We start from the raw sequence: 19,836 nt of genomic DNA, 5'->3' as shown, positions 1-19,836 counted from the left end.
GTGTGAACCAGAGTGACTTGACACAATGGGCCATACAAGCTGTACAAACAAAATGGAAATGACACAGGGCGTCTTATTTAACAAAAGGGGTTGCAGTCTTCTGTGAAGTGTTCATCCACGTATACAGGTAAGAGTCAAGCTACATTTTCTGTGTAGTAATATTATCTCAGAAAGCCATTTGCATTGCTAGTTATAGCCTAATGTTAGCTTGCTAACTAGCTAACATTGAACCTATTTGGTTAGCTTTAGCTAGCTATGACAATCAGTTTGTATTGCTAGTACTCTATGGATTTGGATTATGGTTAATTCCTTAGCTAGCTAGCTGCATGTCTAAACAAAAGATCCCAAGTTAAAGCATACTGTTAGCTAGCTGTCAGGATCGCTAGCTAACATTATGTGTACGATCTCTGTAGTAGTATTATCTCAGACTGCCATTTCCATTGCCAGTTATAGCCTAATGTTAGCTAGCTAACTAACATTGAACCTAGTTGGTTAGCTTTAGCTAGCTTAGACAATCGGTTGGTATTGCTAGCACTCTATGGATTATGGTTTATTGTTTAGCTAGCTACACGTCTAAATACGGGACTCCCCTTCGCCAGATGATTACATGACCCATGAAGTTGGCAGTGATTGTGGCCATCTGTTGTATAATAAAATATTTGAATCTGGAATTTGTCTTTCAGCATCAGTAGAACCCGCCTGACTCTCCTCCACAAGTCATACAAGGAGACTGGAGGATGGTACGGTGCTGGTGGAAAGCTATGGCTGGCAACAACACCTGACTCCGTACTTCAGGCCGTTGCCACAGATCAAGCAGTACCAGCACTTCAGGTGAATATCATTTTCATTGCATTGTATGGGGTTATTATTCTAATCTAAATTTGGGAGGTGAATTGATTTTATTTAAGGTCTTTATTTTTTGGTCTATTTTCCTGTTTTACAGCTTCGATGCTCCGGAGTCTGGTGTTGTTGTCGCCAAGGAGCATTCAGACTCAGTCTGGACCAGGTTTTGGCTGCTGCGCAACACTGACGTCCTTCCTCCCATAGATGGTCTGCCTGTACAAGCACCACTCGGACTGGATACAACTAAACGTGTATATTTTTGAGAAGATCAGGGACTTTTTCGATGAAGAGACCATGGATATCACATGCCCTGCACCAAAGTTAAGGGCAGGACAGAAACAGGCTCATATAGCTTCCCTTGTTCATGCGTGGTGTGGACGGACCAGTTCATCACTGGGGGCGAGTTCCCAGTCATCCAGGCTTTCGGCAGTGCCTCTCTCCTAACACACACACACACATGCCATACGTTGCTGCTGCTATTAATTTTTTATCCTGATGCCCAGCCTCTTTACCCCTGATTGTATGCACATAACTACCTCATCTAGCACTAATATTGTTCTTGATATTATTCTTGTACATATTCATTATTATTTTGTTCTTTCTCTTCTGCCGTTGACATTTTTTGTTCTTTTTTTATCTTGACATTTTCTTTTTTTTGATATTGCTACTATGCAAATATGCAATTACCCATTTCACTGTACCGTTTACACCTTCTGTAGAGACCCTTCCACTTAGCAAGATTATAGCGAGATTATGCACCTTCTGTATGCTGTGCATGTGACAAATAAACGTAGATTTTGTTTTTGATATCGTGTGTTTAGCAGAGACGGTAATGTGAACAACAACATGACCTGCACCAAAGTCATATTAGGATATAGGCTTTTTGTAGGCTACTACTTTTACCACTTTTAGCCTTGAAATCTTTACTACACTACTCACTCTGTTTAGCACATGGCCACATGTGAATCCTTAAAGAGATGGGTGGGGCTAATGCTTAAGAGGGTGTGAATGATTCGGAATGAGTGTAGACTAAGAAAAGCTCGCCAGAGACATTTTCTCGAAAGTGGGGTTACAATTTTTTCAACTTTCAAAGCCCATTGTTCCTCAACAAATGCAGTGTATGATATAACATGTTATAGCTCTGAATCTTTACTTTTATCCAATGTCAAAAAAAAAAAAAAAACATAATTTTAAAATGTAGCTTCATAAGTCCAAATCAAGCCGGTCAGTCACATTTCGCCTGTCTCCAAAAGCAAAAAGGCTTTTTCAGGCTTAGGGGTTAGGTTTACGGTTAGGGTCACAATTAGGATTAGGTTAAGATTAGGATTTAGGGTTAGGGGTTTTGGGTTAAGATTAGGGATAGGTTAAGGGTTAGGGAAAAATAGGATTTAGAATGGGAATCAACTATTTGGTCCCCAAAAGGATAATAAAACAAATGTGTGTGTGTGCATGAGTGCGCGCTCACGTTTGTGTGTGTGTGTCCATCAGAGTGTGTGCTTTGTGATGACTCGGGAGTGAGAGCAGTGCTGTCTTTGATGTTATGTGACAGACCATGGGTTAAAGCATCCAGACAGAGCAACCTGCTGCGTTGAGGGGACCTCTCACTTACTGTAGCAGGTTGACTTCTGGGAACTGACCGGTGGGCAGGGACGTTAAGTGTTTTCCTAGAAGACACATGGCACAGCACAAAGCAGATGCTGCTCCTGAAATTAAATTACTTTGGTGTGGGTGTTGTCTCAAGGAAACAAGGGGTCTCTCTCCCCCAGGGAGTGGCTCTGACTGGTCATCTCTCTCTCTCTCTCTCTCTCTCTCTCTCTCTCTCTCTCTCTCTCTCTCTCTCTCTCTCTCTCTCTCTCTCTCTCTCTCTCTCTCTCTCTCTCTCTCTCTCTCTCTCTCTCTCTCTCTCTCTCTCTCTCTCTCTCTCTCTCTCTCTCTCTATCTATCTATCTATCTATCTATCTATCTAGGGTTGAAGCAGATCCATGCTCTCTCCATCCAGGGCAATTATGAGTTGAGGATTGACCTGGAGGACTTTGACAACAGTACAGCCTATGCCCAGTATGGTATGTTTGGAGTTGGCCTGTTCTCTGTGGACCCTGACGATGATGGATACCCACTGACTGTTGGAGATTACTCTGGAAATGCAGGTACATATATCTGAATGACCCTTTGTTAATCAATAAAGTATCAACCTAATAAACTCTCATCTTCAATTAACATTTTATATTTAAGTTTGATTTGAATTATAGATTGGGTTGTTATAGACCCGAGACACCGGGGTACCCAAAGCAAAGTTAAGCCGCACTTAAACACGTATGTTGAAGCCCCAGGTTTACTCATTAAATACGTATGACTCAAAAATGCATTGACTATCTATAGTAAAAACTGCCTTGTCCTCTGCAGTAGTTTATTGTTAAGTGCTGAGGGAAGGAGGGATGGAAGCGTTTGGTTTGGTCTCCACAGCGTGGATAGACAGGGACAGAGAGACAAGGACAGACCGTATGTGTCTGCGTATATCTGTTCCCCAAACATCACATCTCAGCCGCAATCCCGTCACCGTGAATAAATTACTACCCAATTAATTACGGTGGTTGACCGGCAGCATAAACAAAACACTGCCAGATGCCTGTCACAACAAATAATCAATTTAAAGAACCTTTGGGGAGTGGAGTACTGAGAACTGAGCACACAGAGAGAGAAGAGGGACAGATGAGAGATGGAGGGATGGGAAGAGGGGGTATAGATGAGAGGAGTAGGGAGAGAGTGTTGTCACAAGCAGGTTTTGCAGAAAGAGAGAGTGTTGTGTAAATGGCTTGTACACACAAATAAATAATGGTTCTAAATAGTACCAGGCAGGGGTTATTTGGCTTGTAACCATAACAGAACCCTTTTTGGTGCTCTATAAATGACCATTAACATATGTTCTATATAGCACCAAAAAAAGGGTTGTAACTGCGTGTGCATGTCACACATGTCGAACACCAATTTTGGAGCTACATGAAACCATTTTTTTTGTGGTTCTTTATAGAACCTTTGTTAATAATGATTGTATAAAGAATATTTCTCATTCTGAAAGGCTCTTCGTAGATCATTTTGAAGAACCATACAGGGTTTTTATTCTGGTCAGCCATGTTATACTGTTAAAACTCCATATGTGTTGTTATTGTATTGACAAGTTGAATCAAGTAAGCTACCTCTGGAACAGCTGGGGGTCACTGAGTAGAGAATTGAGAACCACTGACTGATTTAGTCAACCGTTTTCAATTGACACAAGGCCATACGTGAGGCTTTCACAAGACACCATCACTGGCCATGGCCAGATATAATATGTCATGGCATAACACAAGCTATTAGATAAACTGGACAATTAAATGATCACTAAAAGAGCAAAGAACCATTTTGTGAACTGTAAAGAACCATTGGAGAGCTTAACGGGTTCTTTGAGTCATTATGGTTCCACATAGAACATCACCCTTCCCAAAGAACCCTTGAGGAACCCTAATGTGTTACAGTGTAAAGCTTGTTCCCGCTCTTCCTACCTCAATACCACTAACCTTCAACTGACAACATGCCGATTGGACATTTGAATCCCACTGCAGCACACTAGCCTCTCCCTCATACCCTCTCCTCCCCTTAGTACAACTGTTATTGTTATTATCACACACACTCTCACTCACATTTTCTCTGATCTGAGGGGTATCCTACGAAGCAGGTTTGAGGCCTAAGAGGGTATGAGGGAGAGGCTAGTGTGCTGCAAACGTAACTTTGGTTAACTCTGAGTTCAACTCATGATAACCGGTCATACGAAAGCTGCTCACTTTTTAGCCAAGTACATTTCTATGGCTGCTTCAGAGCTAACCATCTCCGGTGCAGGCTAACTCACGGCTAACTCCACTTACCCTGATTGAAATGACTGAAATAAATGATATTTTTTTATGTTACATGGTAATGACAGAATACATTTTAAACTGTACGCAGCATCCATAGGAGTGGGGGGGGGGGGGGGGTACTTGTGCATTGATAAGCACCCGAAATACGGCATTAACAATAAGTATTAAAATAAAGACAGCCTACCTGGAAACAGTGGGTTAACTGCCTTGTTCAGGGGTAGGACAACAGATTTGTACCTTGTCAGTTTAGGAATTCGATCCAGTAACACGTTCGGTTACTGTCCCAATGCTCTAACCACTAGGCTACCAGCCGCCCCACTTCTAAAAGCTTATTTCACACAATAGCCTGCTGAATTTGAAAGATAACTTTAATTTCATATTGAATCCGACACAAATGAAAATGTGGCACTGACTCGCCTATAGATTGATGTTTCAGAAATGTCTCAATGAAGAGCTCGGTGTTCGACTAGCCATGTGTGACATGCACACGCAGTTACAAGCCTGTTAGACTTAGCGGCAGGTGGACAAACAATATCCACCGTCGTAATACGAATAAAGCCTGAGCTGGAATGTGAAGCTACAGTGGGGTAAAAAAGTATTTAGTCAGCCACCAACTGTGCAAGTTCTCCCACTTAAAAAGATGAGAGAGGCCTGTCATTTTCATCATAGGTACACTTCAACTATGACAGACAAAATGAGAAAAAGAATCCAGAAAATCACATTGTAGGATTTTTAATTTATTTATTTGCAAATTATGGTGGAAAATAAGTATTTGGTCATTAACAAAAGTTTATCTCAATACTTTGTTATATACCCTTTGTTGGCAATGACAGAGGTCAAACGTTTTCTGTAAGTCTTCACAAGGTTTTCACACACTGTTGCTGGTATTTTGGCCCATTCCTCCATGCAGATCTCCTCTAGAGCAATGATGTTTTGGGGCTGTTGCTGGGCAACACAGACTTTCAACTCCCTCCAAATATTTTCCATGGGGTTGAGATCTGGAGACTGGCTAGGCCACTCCAGGACCTTGAAATGCTTCTTACGAAGCCACTCCTTTGTTGCCCGGGCGTTGTGTTTGGGATCATTGTCATGCTGAAAGACCCAGCCACGTTTCATCTTCAATGACCTTGCGGATGGAAGGAGGTTTTCACTCAAAATCTCACGATACATGGCCCCATTCATTCTTTCCTTTACACGGATCAGTCGTCCTGGTCCCTTTGCAGAAAAACGATGATGAAAATGATGTTTCCACCCCCATGCTTCACGGTAGGTATGGTGTTCTTTGGATGCAACTCAGCATTCTTTGTCCTCCAAACATGACAAGTTGAGTTTTTACCAAAAAGTTATATTTTGGTTTCATCTGACCATATGACATTCTCCCAATCTTCTTCTGGATCATACAAATGCTCTCTAGCTAACTTCAGACGGGCCTGGACATGTACTGGCTTAAGCAGCGGGACACGTCTGGCACTGCAGGATTTGAGTCCCTGGCGGCGTAGTGTGTTACTGATGGTAGGCTTTGTTACTTTGGTCCCAGCTCTCTGCAGGTCATTCACTAGGTCCCCACGTGTGGTTCTGGGATTTTTGCTCACCGTTCTTGTGATCATTTTGACCCCACGGGGTGAGATCTTGAGTGGAGCCCCAGATCGAGGAAGATTATCAGTGGTCTTGTATGTCTTCCATTTCCTAATAATTGCTCCCAAAGTTGATTTCTTCAAACCAAGCTGCTTACCTATTGCAGATTCAGTCTTTTCAGCCTGGTGCAGGTCTACAATTTTGTTTCTGGTGTCCTTTGAAAGCTCTTTGGTCTTGGCCATAGTGAGTTTGGAGTGTGACTGTTTGAGGTTGTGGACAGGTGTCTTTTATACTGATAACAAGTTCAAACAGGTGCCATTAATACAGGTAACGAGTGGAGGACAGCGGAGCCTCTTAAAGAAGAAGTTACAGGTCTGTGAGAGCCAGAAATATTGCTTGTTTGTAGGTGACCAAATACTTATTTTCCACCATAATTTGCAAATTATCCTACAATGGGATTTTCTGGATTTTTTTTCTTCTCATTTTGTCTGTCATAGTTGGAGTGTACCTAAGATGAAAATTGCAGGCCTCTCTCATCTTTTTAAGTGGAAGAACTTGCACAATTGGTGGCTGACTAAATACTTTTTTGCCCCACTGTAACTGAAGCTGATTCGCTTTAGAAAATCTGAGTAGATCTAGCTTGCATAGTAGGATACCCCTCTGGTCTCAGTGGACAGGTTGGTCATTGCGGCTGGAAGCAGCTGGATTCTAACCGTGTTCAGTGGAGCCACCTTGTCCCATCCACTTCCCTTCAGCCAGACAAGGTTACACTGAGTGGGCTGCAAATTACACGCTAAGTACTGCTAGCCTGGTTCCTCTTTTCTCTCCCATTGTTTCGTATTATCCGGCAACCATTATCATGTTGTCACATTGGGTTGTTGTTAAATGTTTTTTTATTTTTTATGTTTCGACGTAGGGGCTCTCTGTGTGAATGCTGAAACGCGCCCTGTGGCGCTGCGAGTTACTGTGGGAAAATGGAATTGGAGGGAGTGGAGTGGTGATGTGGCCACACCCTACCTGGGCAAATAATGGATTTAGTTTCCCTGATGAGAGGCTAGAGAACACTTAACTAATTGTCTTTTGTTGAATTTATATAACAACATTCCAACCTTGTTTAGCATGATCTATTCTATTATGTCACTATTTGCATTAATTTGCATCTCTTTCAATTAGAGACTTTTATTTTGAAGGTGAACCGCAAATTCAAGTACTGTGGCGAACCCTTATTGTGTCTAGCTTCACATATGTGGGTCCGCCCATCATTAATCAAATAAGTCTTATAAATGTGGGTTATTTTAGATTATGACACCTAGCTAGATCGTTAGTTAGTTAGTTACTATAGCTACTGAAACAGATTATGTTGTTTGGCTATGTTTTTGGGGAAGAACATTGTTTGCATCCATCAGCTAGCTAGCTTTTTTTTAATGACCAGCACTGTCCCAGAGCTTGGGGAAGTGTGTCTGCGTTCAAGTGAAGCAGCGGCAGATGCGCGAGACAAAACTTTGCCAGCATCATAGCATACGTATCGGTGAATGCTGTGACATGAAATACAAGTAATGGTGTAATCAATGTGTAATAACAACGTAAAAAAATATGTGAACGTATTAAATTATTATCTGATGTGCAGTCATATTCAGGTCTTGATTGGTCAACAAGCTTATTTTACGTGTCAAATAACATTATTTGACACGCAAAACCCAAATGGCGTTCCATAGCCAACCACCCAAGAGTGACATTCAGCTCAAAGCCGTAGCCTATAGCTAGCAGTGTCCCGTGTACCTCTCTTCAGTTCTATTTCTGTAGATGCTCGCAGAGTAGTTTTAGATCCTGCTGAGGCTTCAAAGCTCTTTTTTAAGTGTAAGTGTGTGTGTGTGTGTGTGTGTGTGTGTGTATGTGTGTGTGCGTGTGCGTGTGTGTGTGTGCGCGTGCGCGTGTGCGCACTATGTGACAGTTGAGCGCTGATCGGATCGTTAGGGAGGCGATAGTAAAAGCAGAAGGATAAAGAGGTCAGCATAGGGCCCTTTGATAAATGAACAACAAAGTGTTGTAACCCTGTGGTTTGTGTAATGAGGACTGATCTTTAGAGAGGAGAGGAGGCTTCTCTCTGATCTCACGTCATCTATGGAAATGATGGATTGTTCCTTAGTCATTTGGAAATGAATTAGGAATGCAGTGGTGCTCTGGTGCTGTCTGATGTAAGAGGGCTCTGGTGAAAGACATTGGTTTAGCCAGGAAAGACAAATCAAAGCACTGAAGATTTGGAATCAATTGTATTTCTCTCTAAAGACTCTTCTATCGCTCAACCTCTCTTAATTATCTATTTCTCCTTTCTTGTCTTCCAATCTATCCCCTATTTCTCCTCTGTTCACCCTTGTCCATTTCATTTGACTGTGTGGGTGGGTGTGTGTGCTTGTGCGTGCATTTGTGTGTGTGTGCATGCATGTTTGTGTAAATATGATGCGTGTGCGTTTGTACATGAATGTTCTCCACCCATCCAATCCTCCCCCCCCCCCCACCACCCACAGGCGATGCTCTGCTAAAGCACAACGGAATGAAGTTCACCACCAAAGACAAGGACAACGACCACTCGGAGAACAACTGTGCCTCCTTCTACCATGGTGCCTGGTGGTACCGTAACTGCCACACGTCTAACCTGAATGGACAGTATCTCCGCGGGCAGCACACCTCCTATGCCGACGGCATCGAGTGGTCCACCTGGACTGGCTGGCAGTACTCCCTCAAGTTCTCCGAGATGAAGATACGGCCCACTCGCGACGAGAGCAAATGAGAAAAATGAGGAAATAAAAGAAAAAGAGAGGAAAGGAATTTGAAGGAAGAAGGTGCTCATAAGAATAAATATAAAACCCCACACTCAAAAAGACAGCTATAGGCTGTGGTTCTTGTTCAGCTATTGTTTGCTGACTGACTAAAAGGACATCTTTGATTGGTATACTACTATTGTCTACGTTTCTCTGTGGAACCCTCATCCCTTCCCCCTGCCCCGCCCCGCTTGCTGTGCCCTCTGCAAATCCCTTGTCGCTCGTTGCGTACTACTGTTGTGCTGAGGTTTTTCATGCCCCCCCCACCCCCATTATCCTTATCCTTTATCACTATCATTAGGAGATTGGTTGCCAATGATTTTGAGTGTTTCCCTCCTGACAACGACCACACCGCGACACAAAATTAATCTGACTCACTCTTACTTCACAGGATTTCGGTGGCACCTTAACTGGGGAGAACGGGTTTGTGGTAATGACTGGAGCAGAGTCAGTGGAAGGGTCTCAAAAACCATGTGTTTGAGGCCATTTCATTTGCGCAGTTCCAACCACTACTATGAGCCGTTCACCCCCTCAGCAGCCTCAACTGTCTTACTTAAGTCTCTCTTTCTCGTGTTATTTATATCTAGTCATCAATCAATGATCTGTCTTTTCTATCTGAGCCTTGACCTTGACCTCTCTCCTGTGATAGTTGCACCTTGTAGCCAGTAGTTCTATTCCCACAGTCCTTTACTGCGTTGTTTCCAGTCAGCGAAGTGTGGCGTTACCGTGTGACCTTTGAACAAGTGGCTGAGTCAGAACAGGAGATGTGGCTGAGTCAGAACAGGAGATGTGACATTACAGTTAGAGAACACACACACACACACACACACACACACACACACACACACACACACACACACACACACACACACACACACACACACACACACACACACACACACACACACACACACACACACACACACACACACACACAAAAAACAAAAACTCTGTACCCTGAAGCTACAGTATTACCATGACACAGCAAAACTCAGTCTGTCACCCAAAGGGACTTGGCTGTATTGGCCTTCCAGTCAGGAGACATGCTAAAATGGCACAACCCACAGTACCTCACCACCCACTGCTTAAGCATCCCTTTATTAAAGATATGCTCTGTGGGATAACAAGACAATGGAATGGGAATGGTGTAGAGGGAACGGTTGAAATAGAAGGAGACAGAGCTAGACATATCAAACAGAGGGGTGAGAAGGGAATTACTAAATGAAAAGGGGAATAAGATAGACAGAGTGAGAAAAATGACGAGATCAAATAGAGGGGTGAGGGAGCGATCGACAGAGAGATGGGGGGGTGGATGGAGATCAAATGGAGGGGGGAGGGAGAAGGGTAAATGAGAGGGAGCAGATATCATTAATCTGACTGAGGCCATTAGGGAGCATATTGGGCACTTTGTCTGATCAGCCTGCCAGCTGATCACCAGCCAAGTCACTGCTACAACAGAGCCCCAGACGTTAACTCCTCAGTGTGTGTGTGGACGTGTTTAACTATTCTTGTGGGGACCAGAATTCCCCACAAGAATAGTAAACGGAACATATTTGACCAACTGGGGACATTTTGTTAGTCCCCACAAGGTCAAATGCTATTTCTACGGTGTTTAGGGTTAAGGTTGGAATTAGTGTTAGGGTTAGAATTACGTTAACGGTTAGGAGCTAGGGTTAGTTTTAGGGTTAGGAGCTAGAGTTAGGTTAAAGGTTAAGGTTAAGTTTTTTGGGTTAAGGTTAGGGTAAGGGTAAGACTATTTGAGCTCCCAGTCAGACAGATAGAGAGCCTATGTAAATGTGATAAGGGTTATCATGTTCACATTGGTAGTAAGTGAATGTAGCAGGCAGCAGTATGGAAAAGAGAAGGAAGAGAGTGTGGTGAAGTTGCAAGGGGACCCTTGGGGCCAAAAGTAGAAAGAAAGAAAGAAAGAAAGAAAGAAAGAAAGAAAGAAAGAAAGAAAGAAAGAAAGAAAGAAAGAAAGAAAGAAAGAGAAAGCCACCTTTCAGAGACAGGAGTGACATGACAAGAGAGTAAAATCTGTTTTTCATCTCTTCCTTTAGGAAAGTAAAGCATGTTTTAGCCTTTACCCCCACGGTCACAACATGAAATAGTCCCCTACTCTCCTGAGCATTTGAACTCTTCGCCTGTGTTTTCGCAATCAGCTATAACTGGTAGAACCTGTCTAACCCATTGATGTACACATGCACACGCAGCTACATACACACATTATGTCTCTCTCTCCTCCTTTATGTTCTATTTCATCCATATCTCATGTAAGAAAATGTCCATCCCCCCTCCCCTCTCGGTTTCTCCGTCTCCCCTCTCTCCCCTTCTCCCCATGTCCTGTAATGTTTTCTCTTCTGTAATCCACCCATGTCTAGCTGAATGTCTAGGGTGACGCAGGCTCTTTTCTTCTGGCTCTAGCAGAGAAACTGTTGATGTAAAATACAGTTTGCTGCTATCGACCGATCCCTCAACCTGGATTTTCTTTCTTAATAGCTCAAAAACATGTTTCGCGAATGACGAAAACAAAAAATATGTTTGTCTGTACAGTATTATGAAAAAGAAAAACACAGTAAGAGAAGTGTTGCTAATTTGTGGGGATGAAATTGTGCAATTCTGAATATTTTTTACATTTGGTGTATCAACTGTTTTTTTTCTCTCTTCATTTTTGGGGTTTTGTTATGGATTTTCTTAGATGTACTGAAAGCTTTAAAGATATGTGTAGATTTATTGTACAGTGTGTATGACTTTTAGAGCATGTCCTACTGTTTCCATCCTATGCCAAAAGACAACCGATAACTCAAGCACACAGACTTTACACGTCTTTACACAAGTCAAAAGAAGAAAAGAAAAAACTCATCTCGAGCCGGTACTTCTCCTCATTTACCGGACTGGCCACCAGGGGAAGTGTGGCCAGCTATACTTTATGGGGAGGAGCAAGTGAGAAGAGGAGGGGCATAGTAAAGCACACAAGGACACATCCGCCTTGATCGACAGCACAAATTGATCTTTACCGAAGTGATAACAATGGCACATCTGGTGGCTCTGCTTTCTCTGTTCGACATTGTGTTGTGGGACACCTTTGATCTATTCGGACATGTTGGCTCTACCAGACATACTGGTTCTATGGGATGCACCAGCTCTGGAGGACATGTTTGATCTGGCCTGGCTTCCAATGGACAAACAGGCATTACAGTGAGCATTGCTCCTCAGACACTGGGCTGTGTGTTTTGGATGGGCTGGTGCTTGGATCCTTCTTCCACTACAGGGCAGTCTATTGACTGCAGTATTGGCAGAGCCTCGGCTCTATGCAGCCAACCATCCACAAAAACCTGCTCCGACTCAGTCAGAGTGAGTACTGCTCACTGTGATGTCAGCTCAGCTCTCCGGGAGTCCTGTGGTGGTAACACTGTGCCAGGACTCCGGCCACATCTACAGTCTGCCTCTTCTATCGCTACCCAGCGCTGCAGCTAAACATCAAAGAACCGTCTGTGTGCACAGCAACCACGCGTTATCAACACTAATCGTGTTACCATGGAAACAGAATTACATGGGAGCTTTCGATGTTGAAAATTTGTGTCGGGTTAGAATTAATAGTGATTTAGACGTACATTATGATTTCAAATGTGGTTGGTGCCGAATTGAAATGGTAGAACTTGTAAAGCTGAAGTTTAATGAGGTACTGGAATGAGTCAGACTGATATCGTGACGTGACTGGCTGACTTAGATTACATGGATTCCTCTTTCTGTGTGTCTGATTGCATTTAGAAGGGCAGCTAAATTTGCATATTTCTTTCCACTAAATGGTCTTTTCAGGCAGACCAATCACATGAGATCTTTTCACATCAGCTTCTTTTCAGAGCTGATCCAATTGGCCAAAGGACCAATTCGTGAAAAAATATCAGAATTGGTCTGCCTATCTATACGCAGACTCTGTATGTGTGAGCGTGTGCGCTTCAGTGTGAGAGAGAGAGAGAGAGAGAGAGGGGAAGGGGGAGGAATTCATCAAAGTTAACTTGATGCTTATGTATAACTTGCCTCCCTACTATTTGTGTTGATAACAGAGTGATATTAATAAATCAACAATTAATTAATGTGATAACCAATTCCATAGAGTGGCTCACCCCCTTCAGGTCATGTGTTGAACTGCACTGCTCATTTTAACCCTCAACTCTACTATCCCATGTACAATCTTCACTTGAGCATCAAATATTGCACATAATATGTTCTATCAATGTATTGTAAACCCTACAGTCTTTTTTTCCAACCCCCCTCCATCCCACCTCCACTTCTCTCATTTCCTGTCTGCTGTTACAAGCACCATCCACCTCCCTCCTCTCTGCTTAAAGGTGAACTGCATTCACTGATTCCGTATGTGTTTCATCCGGTGCTCATGGAAATGCAGTTTCCATTACTGAAGCACAAACAAGAGTTGTCTTTGGGGTGTGGTTTAATGTGGGTGTTTCTTGGGAGTGTCTTTTAGTAAGGAGGTGGACGAAGATCACTGAAAGCATTGATGCTTTCCAGGCAATTCTGTCATTACTCAAGGTTTTGATCACCATAGTGTACACTAGGGACACCTGTTGGTCAAAATAATTTACAGCAGCCACATTATTATACAGTAGCTGATGTCCCACACACTGTAGCGAGTGTAGAGAGTAACCTTTTTGTCTTCTACCGAAAACAGCACCAAACCATCAGGTGGTTGTTCGATGAATCGAAGCTTCGGACGTCATTGATCACATGCCTTTGATAAAGTTATACAAGTCTTAGCGATTTCAACAAACAAACAAGGTCATTAGTGAGTGATTTAGTGATAGTGAGGTAAGCTAAGACAGCTTTGCTATGGAGAGAAGTGACTCACCATCTCAAGATGATCTACTAATTCAGTTGTATGTGTAGGTTATAGCCTGCGCTGACCTTGTGTTTAACCAATCTGACAGCAGCTAGATAGCTAGATAGCTTGGGGATACCTACAGCTACAACTGGCTAGCCTATCTAGCTAGCTGATGTTCCTCTGTCACATGACAGTTATGCCAAGATAGCAAGAAGTACCAGTGTCTGGAATGTGTTTCATGACACACTCGTTCCACAACGCCTTGCTACGAAAGTAGCTTGCAACTGGAAGTGTTGTCTCATCACGTGTTCCCATGGACACGATATCAACAACTGCGAGTTGAATGCCCTTGTCTTCAGTCAATTAAGTTGTCAACACAATATTCGAAAAGATGCTAGTTTGGTCTCATCCCGTCTCTGTTTACTCCAGCTTTTAGATATTTCCTAGGGCACAAATCCCAAAACGTACATCCCTACAGGTGTAGGGTACATGTGGACATTGCACAAACATGGCCAGCTTGAGGGTAGATACATTTATCAACAACAAAATCGATGCACGCGTTTGTGTTACAAAGACAAAAACATTCATTACTCCTCCCTAATCTATGACTGTCCTACCTTATTAGTGACTGAAACCAGACTGTTGTCCTTTGCCTCCCTCCATAGGAGCCATGAAATTTGACAGTAACATGTTTGACAGAATGTAAACTTCATGCAATCCCCCTTGTCTCACTCAGTAACATTCCATACACCTAGGTTCTATCCACCCTCCATGGACCCCAACATATATATGAATTATTAATGTAAAGTAAGCAATGAGTTCAAGTATGGTAACATGACTAAGTATATTTCAAACATCAACCCAACACTGTATAAGTAGTGTTCTGCTATTATAACAATGTGCAAGTATTACACTTGTTTTTCATCTTCTATTGTTATTTACAGCCTACACAGATACTGTACCTATCACCATTTTGTCTGAGAGTACATGTTAGTCATCATCCTTTCGTATGGTGTCCCATATACAGTGCCTTGGGGAAAGTATTCAGACCACTTGACTGTTTCCGCATTTTTTCACGTTACAGCCATATTATAAAATCGATTTTAGACATTTTTGAAACTTTTTGCAAATGTATTAAAAATAAAAAACAGTATTCAGATCCTTTGCTTTGAGACTCGAAATTGAGCTCAGGTGCATCCTGCTTCCAATAATCATCTTTGAGATGTTTCTACAACTTGATTGGAGTCTACCTGTGGAAAATTCAATTGATTTGACATGATGGAAAGAAACACACCTGTCTATGTAAGGTCACACAGTTGACAATGCATGTCAGAGCAAAAACCAAGCCATGAGGTAGAAGGAGTTGTCCGTAGAGCTACAAGACAGGATTGTGGCGAGGCACAGATCTGGGGAAGGGTACCAAAACAATTCTGCAGCATTGAAGGTACCCAAGAACACAGTGGCCTCCATCATTCTTAAATTTAAGAAGTTTGGAACCACCAAGATTCTTTCTAGAGCTGACCACCCAGCCAAACTGTGCAATCGCGGGAGTAGGGCCTTGGTCCGGGAGGTGAACAAGAACCCAATGGTCACTCTGCCAGAGCTCTAAAGTTCCTCTGTGGAGATGGGAGAACCTTCCAGAAGGACAACCATTTCTGCAGCACTCCACCAATCAGCCCTTTATGGTGGAGTGGCCAGACGGAAGCCACTCCGCAGTAAAAGGCACATGACAGCCCGCTTGGAGTTTACCAAAGGGCACCTAAAGACTCTCAGACCATGAGAAACAAGATTCTCTGGTCTGATGAAACCAACATTGAACTCGTTGGCCTCAATGCCAAGCTCCACGTAAGGAGGAAACCTGGCACCATCCCTACGATGAAGCATGGTGGTGGCAGTATCATGCTGTGGGGATGTTTTTCAGTGTCAGGGACTGGGAGACTAGTCAGGATTGAGGCAAAGATGAATGGAGCAAATTACGGAGAGATCCTTGATGAAAACCTGCTCCAGAGTGCTCAGGACCTCAGACTGGGGCGAAGGTTCACCTTCCAACAGGATAACGACCCTAAGCACACAGCCAAGACAATACAGGAGTGGCTTCAGGACAAGTCTCTGAATGTCTTTGAGTAGCTCAGCAAGAACCTGGACTTGAATTTCTGGAGAGACCTGAAAATAGCTGTGCAGCAATACACCCCATCCAACCTGACAGAGCTTGTGAGGATCTGCAGAGAAGAATGGGAGAAACTCCCCAAATACTGATATGCCAAGCTTGTAGCGTCATACCCAAGAAGACTCAATGTTGTAATCACTGCCAAAGGTGCTTCAACAAAGTACTGAGTAAAGGGTCTGAATACTTATGCAAATGTGATATTTCCATTTTTCATTTTTTATACATTTTCAATCATTTCCAAAAAACAGTTTTTGCATGGTCATTATGGGGTATTGTGTGTAGATTGATTAGGGAAAAATAATTATTTCATCAGTTTTAGAATAAGGTTGTAACACAACAAAAAGTGGAAAAAGTCAAGCAATCTGAATACTTTCCAAAGGCAATGCAAGACAATTCTCTGAGATATTCCCCCACCATTCAATTCAATAATAACAAAATATGACAAAAGTCATCGATGTGTCTTGTATAACATTAATGCTGAGTGCAAGGTCTCTCCCAGTTCAGAGATCTGTATCAACCTGTATTTTAGTCATGGGACTCCATCTGTTGAAAAACAAGGTAGAGTTGATACACACAGCACTGGATACATTATCAATGGTTGTAAGGTGAATTCCAGGACAGACAAGTGATAGTATTTTTGCCTATGACCAGATCAAATGTGGGATTGTTGCCTGGCCACGTACTGCCTAAGCCTTCTGCTTCTGATATGGTAGGGGGGTTCACACGTCACTGCTGAACAACAAATCCACCAGGTTTTGTAAGTAACCTGTGAATAAAAATAAATATCATCACTTAACATAACATAAAGCACAGAAAATAACCTTTCTCTCATTTGGAAGTAATTATACTAATAGAGTGACCGTAAGTACAGAATAGATTCAGGATAGTGAAGCTGAGCCTTTACTATTGTCGTGTTGAAAACAACTGGTAACTCGGAATTCGAAATTCTTCTACTTCCGACTTCAGTGTGCAACATTACAATGCTGAATGCTTGCTGACATACATTTGTAGCATGTTAGCTAAAAAGACTGGTATTCAGGCTAGACAAGTAGCATCCTTTATTTTTGCCAGAGGAAAATACACACAGTAAATTGGCCAGTGTTACCAAGTGTTGATTTTCCAGTGTGACATTTCTAGTCTAAGAGTTAAATTAACACGTTGTGTATAAGAACGCATGTGTTGGTGTTAATAACCAGCAATGAGGGTGATAGTGTGACTGTTTTACTGAGTGAAACGTTCCCATCAAAACCACGGCCATTATGATATATTCACAGCATGCATTATTGCAGCTCAATTTTGGGGGGGAAATTGTGTTTTTTGCATGTACATTGATTGACTGATGAATCTTTTGCTACAGAAAGATAAATGACATAAATGTTTCTAAACTAGTCTAAGTTACTAAGCTAAGTTACTTACATGTATTTCTCCCGGTACCTTAATGATTGTTCAAGTTTAAATGACTTTAGGTAGTCTCCTTAAAGCGCTGTTCTTAATACTAACAGTCATTTTGAATGCAGGTTACATTCCAACCATTGTCTGGGCTCTGCCTGGATTCTAAATGGAATTACCCATCACTTTGCAAACCAGCATAATATCACTTGTAAACAAGGATGTTTCTAAACGCCACTGTGTTAGGGTAGACCTTGGCCATCAACGTCAGTCATTATGATATATGTAATGTTATAAACAGTATAATATTAACAGTACATTTCACCTACATTACCAATTCACTTGGTGAAGTGCGCAGACCTGAAAATATACAGAATTTAACAACCATGTCTTTGTCACTTACAAATACGGTCATGGGTAATGACTCGAAAAGGCAATTGGGAAATGATATTGGAGACTTGGTTTAATAGGGGTGTGGTTTTCATTTAGTTATTTTTGGCCACCTGTGACTGAAAGTGCTGTACCAGTTGAAGTGGTCTGTGGTTATTTTTTGAGTACACCTGCTGAAGGTCTATATAAGCATGTACGTAAAAGCAGTTATAAATAGTTATCAATACTTTTGCATTTCATTGTTATGTTTTTAACCCAACATTGAGGGACTTTGTCAAGTTATATGGACCTCTTGTTGTAATGGTTAAAAACACTGAGGTGTTATTGCATGAGACCATTTGGTGGAAACTATTGTATACACACTTCCTAGTGTTAAAAATAAAATTTAAGGGTGTTATTCCATAAGACCATTGGTGTAAACTACATACAATCCTAGTGTAAATAAATACTAAATCAGGTGTTATTGCATAACACAAAGTGTAACAGCCTAAGTTCTAAGCACAGTGTTAATGTAACACTTAATAGTGTGGACCCGTAGAGACACTGACCCAGTGTTAAATGTAACACTGTCTGTGTTGATTTAGCACTGAAAAATTTGTTTTTAAAATGTACACTACCATTCAAAAGTTTGGGGTTACTTAGAAATGTCCTTGTTTTTAAAAGAAAAGCACATGTTTTTGTCCATTAAAATAATATCAAATTGATCAGAAATACAGTGTAGACATTGTTAATGTTGTAAATTAATACTGTAGCTGGAAATGGCAGATTTTTTATGGAATATCTACATAGGCGTACAGAGGCCATTATCAGCAACCACCACTCCTGTGTTCCAATGGCATGTTGTGTTAGTTAATCCAAGTTTATCATTTTAAAAGGCTAATTGATCATTAGAAAACCCTTTTGCAATTATGTTAGCACAGCTGAAAACTGTTGGTCTGATTAAAGAAGCAATAAAACTGGCCTTCTATAGACTAGTTGAGTATCTGGAGCATCAGTATCTGTGGGTTCGATTACATGCTGTATGTCAATATTCCATAAAGAATCTGCCGTTTCCAGCTACAATAGTCTTTTACAACATTAACAATGTCTACACTGTATTTCTGATCAATTTGATGTTATTTTAATGGACAAAAAAATGACATTTTCTTTCAAAAACAAGGACATTTCTAAGTGACCCCAAACTTTTGAACGGTAGTGTACTTTTACAAGAAAAGTTTAGCACTAATTGCAGACGAAGCAACAGAATACTAGCTAGCTACCACTAGCTAACCTAGCTCTTGATCATGACGCCAGTTCCATAGTAAAGGCAGAATGCCGCCATGGACTGAGTTATCGAAAGCAAGCATTGACCAAAACAACATGCATGTTCTCATAAAAGTAGCAAGCTACCTAACTTGCAAATCTGGGTTAGTTATCTATGTCTTTGTCCGAGTTTATATTAATTGCCTAGCTAGCTAATGTTAGCTAGCATAGGGAGGTTCTTAGCTAGCCAGTTTGAGTTGAAACGTAATCGATAGCAAGCTGGCTAAATTTACATCCTATCAAACCTTGTCATCAGGTGCAATGTTAACTATGCAAATCTTCCTCTATGACATTACATAACATTACACAATCAGGAGAGGCTATGTATTTAGCTAGTTAAATCACAGTATAACATTATCATAGATAGCTAGTTAGCTACTCACCAAATACCAGTCACAGCCATCATGTACGTTTGTTACATTTAATCCATTCCTTACCATCTAGACATCATCAGTGGCAAAAGTGGGCATGTAATCCATACCCAACCCATCCATACATGTCGTGGTGCACTCACTTCCAAATCTCGTTTTTGGACAAGACTGACTTAATTACCAACGTTATCCTATTTACACTTTGTTGTCAATTTTGACACTGTAGTTAATGTTTTTGTTTCATATCGGT

The 19,836-nt window shown here is 41.7% G+C and overlaps 1 protein-coding gene across 1 annotated transcript in view; it reads left to right on the top strand.

Moving 5' to 3' along the window:
- Positions 1-9,121, top strand: part of fibcd1b (fibrinogen C domain containing 1b) — a 250,469-nt gene extending 241,348 nt beyond the window's left edge. The window contains exons 7-8 of the mRNA XM_021590592.3: positions 2,811-2,990; positions 8,834-9,121. Of these exons, the coding sequence (XP_021446267.1) occupies positions 2,811-2,990; positions 8,834-9,096 (443 nt within the window). The 3' untranslated portion in view covers positions 9,097-9,121. The remainder of the gene's footprint in view (positions 1-2,810; positions 2,991-8,833) is intronic.
- Positions 9,122-19,836: the final 10,715 nt, after the last annotated feature.

Source organism: Oncorhynchus mykiss, chromosome 29 (genome assembly GCF_057628025.1).
Source record: "Oncorhynchus mykiss isolate SJ-2025 chromosome 29, ASM5762802v1, whole genome shotgun sequence".
Taxonomy (NCBI): domain Eukaryota; kingdom Metazoa; phylum Chordata; class Actinopteri; order Salmoniformes; family Salmonidae; genus Oncorhynchus; species Oncorhynchus mykiss.
This window is presented reverse-complemented; position numbering and strand designations above follow the sequence as displayed.